Source organism: Culex pipiens, chromosome 1 (assembly GCF_016801865.2).
Source record: "Culex pipiens pallens isolate TS chromosome 1, TS_CPP_V2, whole genome shotgun sequence".
NCBI classification, from domain to species: Eukaryota; Metazoa; Arthropoda; class Insecta; order Diptera; family Culicidae; genus Culex; species Culex pipiens.
Window position 1 is genome coordinate 82873184 of NC_068937.1, and position 6569 is coordinate 82879752.

Genomic DNA, 6569 nt, shown 5'->3' on the forward strand with positions numbered 1-6569 from the left:
TACCAAAATGTGCCATCCTGACTTAGAAAATTTTCCACAATTTCAAGTCAATTCTTTAGGAGGTACAGTGGACTCTCTCGTTGTCGATATTGAAGGGACCGTCGAGAACGGGAGTTATCAAATTATAGAACGAAAAATCAAAGCAATCTTCTGGAAGGGACTGAAAATTTTATTGACAGCTGGAGCAATATTGATATCGAGAAGATCGACAGGCAGAGAGTCCACTGTATATCAAAAATGTTTAAAATCAAGTTTAAAATGTCCGGTTTTCAATGAAAGCATTCGCTTTGAGACATCATTTTAGCGCAAAATTAATTATTTTGTCAAAATTGGTCAAAATTTTCCCATAGTTTCAGAGGAATTTGATAAAACACTTTAATACCAAAATAATACCAAAATGTGCCATCCTGACTAATTTTCCACAATTTCAAGTAATTTCTCTAGGGGGTATATCAAAAATGTTTAAAATCAAGTTTGAAATTTCCGGTTTTCAATGAAAGCATTCGCTTTGAGGCATTAGGGGAAATATACCCTTTCTAATCAAACACCCCACACGACGGACGACTGCCGAATGCAAGAAGCCGATCCGAACAGGTGTGCCAACTGCAACGGAACGCACGAAGCCATGGACCGAAGCTGCCCCAAGCGTGCGGATTTCATCCGGATGCGGCAGCAGTCATCGAATCCGAAATCGCCGGTACGGAAGGCGGAAAAAGCAGAGTCCAGCAGTTCCGGCGTTCACGCCGGCGGAGTTCCCTCCGCTGCCGTGCGCAGTCCCGGACGTAAAACCAAAGGATCGCCCTCGACCCGCAGGCAGCATAGCATAGCATAGCATAGCATAACGGGTCTGCACCACGCTATAGGGGGTGCCACAATGGTCAATTCAATATTCTTAGACAATTTGATTGCTGCCCGGTACAACCAAGAATATCTAAGAACGTAAATTTCCACACTGTGCTCCAAGGCTACGCCCATACAGTCCCGTGGGGATTTGGGAGGGGATGTTTTTGTTGTTCACTAGTGGCAAAAGTGCAGGGAACCCATGCGACTTTTAAAAGTGAACGGAATATTTTTGGGAGGTTTGGAATGGGGGTTAGAGGAATTTCATCGGGCCGATGAAAATGGTTGAGTGCGTAATGTATTTAATGATTTGAATGTTTGTAAGTGTAAATGTGAGTCTGTAGTGTATTATCTAATAAGCATATAGTTTTGTAATAATGATAAATAATAAATATAATAAATATAGTAAATAAAATAAATATAATAAATATAATAAATACAATCAAGATGATACCAGGAAGCTGTAAAATAAAACAGTTATTTAAAATATAAATGCTCCAGATGGTTCCCATGCTGTTTTAGAAAGTTTCGTTAATTTAAGCAATTTGATCATATATGGACCCTCGACCCGCAGGCAGCAGTCAACAAAATACCGGCGCCGGCGCCGGTGCCACCCCCACGGCGGAAGGAGACTGAGCTGTGGCACATTTTCAACGAGTACAGCGCCAGGTTCCACCCTGCAAGACCCGCGTGGACCAACTAAGACTCGTCTGTTACATGCTCGGCAAAAACGGAGGAAAATGATTTTTTTATGTATTCTAAATTATTTTGAACCGTTCCTCGGTCCTAACCTGGTCACAGCACCTAAACGGACCTAATAAAAATAAGTAAAGAATAAAAAAAATGTTTAAAGTGGAGATTTTGAAACAACTGGGTAGTTTTCGAGAAATTCCATCAAAAATATAAGAAAAATGATTGGCCATTTTTGGCCAAAAACGTACCTCAACTTTAGACAGCTGCCATTTAGATGTCCCCTACATAACCCTTTTAACAGAATTCAGTTTCATTAAGAAGAACCTGAGAAATTGTAAATCCCGTAAAAAATCACTTTGACCCAATCTCACCTCCACTGACGGAACTTAAAAATGCGTGCTGCTTGTGCAGCGACAAGAATTGAATGAGGGCGAGAAATGACACTTGTGCACCCAACCGGCGGTCGCATGATTGTGATACATGGCGGCATGAAAGTATATCAGAATCTGCATGAAATCTGTCCTCATGCATTTTTTGCGACATAGGGGTGTGACATTTTTGCCTGTTACCGACAATTATCGACATTACCGACGGCTGATTGATTGTGTTGCAGAAAAAAATCTTAATAGAACGAGGATTGAACCATCGACTTCTAGGTTGCTGATCCGACACGCTACCACCGCGTCACGGACGCTTGATGAATTGTGAGGGACAGAGCGCGAACATATTGTTCTCTCTGGAGTGTTGCTCGGGGACGCGCCAGCATTATATGTGTTGGTGAGAACTGCAGATCGCTGACATGTTTACGCGCGGGCAAAATTGAGCTATGAGCTTGCTGCAAAAAATGTTATAAAATGTAACATTTTCTGTAGCAAGTCCACTGTTGCAGATTTTGAGCTATATATTTCCTTTGGGTGTGCATGTTGGTATCGGTCGGCATCATTCACATGACAGGAGTGAAGTTGTCTGCGATGAGCTTCGAATTTAATGGGGATACTCAAATCCCCAACACCCAGGTATACGGTATCCATTAAAAACATGCAATTTTTGTTAGGTTCGAAGTGATCATGCTATCCCATGCTCGAAAAAGGGCTAATTTTCATACAAATTCTTTCTTTTCTCGAGCTCGGGAGTAAATATGTTTTATTTTTCATTTATTTCAGATAATCTACATAACCCACTATCATGGATAAATGCAACCTTGTATTAAATCACAATGGAATTAACATTTAGTCTTAATTTGACATCATTCTTACTGAGTATTATACTACTGGTTGCTTGCAAGCAACGGGCCACGTCTTACAAATTTATGAAAGTGCGATTGAAAATCTTACTTGGGTTGTTACTTATCTTGTTACCAACTGCATCGTGCAACAGACCACCCCGTTTCTTGATAGATGGTCCTCCAGTATTGCGGCTCAAAGAGGGATCGGATACGCCCGTAGATTCACTCATATACCGCGTCAAAGGATATGATCCCGACGGAGACCCGCTCACGTTTGGGGTTCGGCCTTCTGTAGATAGTGATTTGATAAGGTTAGAGCAAAAAAGTAAAATTGAAGCAAACATTTATTTGAGCAAGGAGCTTGACCGAGAGGTTAAAAACGAATATAAATTTGTTCTTACACTGAGCGACGGCCGACTAGGAGATTACACTATAACACAAAGCTTACTTTTGCTGGTCGAAGACGTAAATGATAATGAACCAATATTCAAGCCATTTACTTCAGCTGTTGAAGTCTCTGAAAATAGTGCTCCAGGAGTTATCGTCACGGTGGAGGCGACAGATCGCGACGAGGGAGCATATGGGCAAGTTGTATATTTTTTAGAAGAGCTGGAAGGAGATAACGAGGTGTTCACAATATCTACAACATATGGTAAAGGTATAATAAGATTGGTAGGGTCTTTGGATTATGAAAGGAAAAGTTTATATCAGCTGAGAATTCTCGCCAAGGACAGGGCTATTCAGGTAATGTGCTACTAATCATTGAACCAAAAAAACATATTAAAATCTTCTTAAATATCACAGGGAAGAGTCAACACTGGCACAGCAGCTCTGCTTGTTAAGGTGAAAGATGTTGAAGACCAGCTACCGGAATTTATACTTGTCTCCTCCGTAACTCGCATTGCTGAAGATGCTCCTGTGGGAACAGAAGTGACTGCAGGTACATTTTGCATGTCAGAATAAATCTTATTTTGATGTATCCTTTTTTAATCGTTTCATTAAACAGTCAAAGCTATCGATGGAGACAGAGGTGTTAATAATCGCATCCAGTACTCGATTGTTGAAAACGATGGATCTCCATTCAGTATTGATCGGCAGACCGGAGCCATAGTGACTACTGCAAAGCTAGATCGTGAAGACACCCGAAATCGCATGAGAGCGGCATATATTTTAGAAATCGTAGCCACTGAAGTTTGTGACGTAGAGGTTTGTATCCTTTACTAGCACTTGTGTTAATTTTAACTTATTTTTTCTAACTTTTAGCCTGCTCCATTAGTTAAAACCGAGTTGACTATATTGATAACTGATGTAAATGATGAGTCTCCCACATTCAAAAGCCACAAGTACGAATTGGAAATCAACGAAAATGCTCAACAAAATACGCCAGTTACATTTTTATCGATTGGACTTAATTTTGTGTTTGACTATGATCAAGGAAAAAACGGTACATTTGATTTGTATCTAGAGCCTGGTGGTGGCGCGTTCGAAATTTCTCCAAGCAGGGCGGTGAATGAGGCAACGTTTATTCTACGAGTAGCGAATCCTAGTCTGTTGGATTATGAAAAAAATAAAACGATGAATTTTAAAATCCACGCACGAGAGATAACCGACGAGGGAAGGCACAATGTGGCAGATATTGTAGTTTATATTCGTGATCAAAACGACAATTTTCCAGAGTATGAAAAGGCCCAGTACGAATGTTATCTTCCCGAAAATAGTGTCATTGGTGTTATACTAACACAGGTGCAAGCTGTTGACATAGATTCGGGAAGATTTGGAACAGAAGGGATAAGATACACTCATATATCTGGAAGCATGGCAGATTTGCTGTCTTTACATCCGGTCACTGGGGCTATAACATTAAAAATTCAGGGTGACGAAGCACTAGATCGAGAGCTTATCCAGAAGCATTATCTCACCGTAGAAGCAAGAGACGATTTTGGAAAGGGAAATCTGAAAACCGTTCAAGTTATCGTGTTCATTTTGGATTCTAATGATAACTTTCCAGTATTTCTGCAAAATTCATATGAAGCCAGATTAATGGAAAATAAAATGTCGTTTGAAACACCTCTCATCATTCATGCTAAAGATGCTGACCAAAATGGTACCAGGAATAGCGAAGTAAGATATGAGATCATAGAAGGACAGTTCAAAGAAAATTTCACCATAGACTATGTAAATGGAGAACTAAAGCCTAAGACTTATATAGATTTTGAACTACTTGATAGTGGAATATTCAACATTCGTCCAATTCATCTTACTGTTCAAGCTTCAGATCTTGGGACCCCTTCACTAAGCTCGAAAGTGTCAGTTATCGTTTATGTCCAGGATGTAAACGATCATCCTCCTCAGTTTACGAATTTATTCTACAGTCGATCGATTCCTGAAGATCTACCAGGGGGCAGCTCTGTCCTGTCACTGAATGCTATCGACATGGATGGATCATCTCCGAATAATTTTATAGTTTACCGTATTCAAAGTGGAGCTAGCGACAAGTTTGTCATCAGCCCTGACAAAGGGATAATTTCGATAGCTACCGGGGCAACACTTGACCCAGATTTGACTGAGTCTAAAATTACAGAGTATGCACTAACAGTGGTTGCCCTGGATGGTGGAATTGGCGAACAACAACTTCGGAGTTATTGCAAAGTTAACATAGCAATCATCGACAAAAACAACAAAGTGCCATACTTTCTAGAGCCAGGAACCATATCCATCAGGGAAAATTCACCAGTTGGCACTTATGCGTACCGTTTAATTGCTTACGACTTGGATAGAAACCCCATGTTACGCTTCTATATGGACGGTAACAATTCAGAAGCTAGGTCTGAGGATGGATTACTGGTTAAGCTTAGCGAATATGACTACCTTGCAGCGTTCTCATTAAATTCAACAGATGGTCTTATCCGGGTGAGTATTAGACATTTAGACACATTCTAACGTGCCGATTCTTAGTGTACGGGTGCACTGTTTGATCTACCCAAAGAAAAAAAGCAAAAAAAGGTAAACAGAAAGATCACTTTTTTCGATATGAATTTTCAGCCAATATTGGGATGGAATCTCCAAGGATATGATAGAATTTACCATCAGCAACACAATTCACGTGTTTTTTCAGATATTTATCGTTTGAATTGCAAGAAATTTGAAAATCAAAACCCCAAACAATGATTTGTTATGGGCTACCATTTGACAGTTAGTGCTTTTGTTGTGGGCTCTCATTTGACAACCGTGCTGTTGTGACTATTGTCAGTTTGCTTAGGTCGAAATAGGGTCGCCATCCCCCCGCTTTTTACAAATTGAGTTGTTTCCATATATTGTAGATTTCCATTCTATACATTCAAATAGGCATTTGGTGGGTGTTAGCTCTGCCGAGCTTCGGTGACCCATTTCTACGTAGGCTAGCCGTACGCGAGGTACCTCAGCTTGAACCGACAAGCCCCGCTCTAAAGAACATTTGCATCAATCGGATACAAACGTTATTAAGAACTTCCGATTTCATATATGTGGACAAGAAATCAGCGCGTATTTAATAAGCATATTTTTTATATATATGTTTGTTTTGGATGGATGTCTTGATTGGTGTGAGCGAATGTTAGAATATTAGTGAGAGGGTTTTTTTTTTGTTTTATAAAAGGAAAGGGCTCACCGAATAATGATATCTTCAAGACCAGCTTCATTTAAATTTCTGGAGTTGCCCGATTTGTTGTTAAACTTGCGAACCGCTGAACCCCCATCGATAAACTTGTAACAGTCAACCTTATCCCGATTTGTAGCTGTGAATGATGACGTTTCCAACGGGCCCATCCATTGT

General features: G+C 40.2%; 1 protein-coding gene across 2 annotated transcripts in view; it reads left to right on the forward strand.

The window, feature by feature from the left end:
• The window catches only part of LOC120429289 (cadherin-related family member 1), a 91734-nt gene extending 85313 nt beyond the window's left edge, over window positions 1-6421 (forward strand). Inside the window, exons 2-5 of one of the 2 annotated variants that reach the window (XM_039594518.2) lie at window positions 2697-3502; window positions 3563-3694; window positions 3765-3964; window positions 4022-4161. In XM_039594518.2, coding sequence (XP_039450452.1) covers window positions 2750-3502; window positions 3563-3694; window positions 3765-3869 — 990 coding nt within the window. In that variant the 5' untranslated portion in view covers window positions 2697-2749 and the 3' untranslated portion in view covers window positions 3870-3964; window positions 4022-4161. Of the gene's footprint in view, window positions 1-2696; window positions 3503-3562; window positions 3699-3764; window positions 3965-4021 lie in introns of both variants that reach the window. The other variant, XM_039594517.2, reaches the window with a different exon arrangement.
• The last annotated feature ends 148 nt before the right edge of the window (window positions 6422-6569 follow it).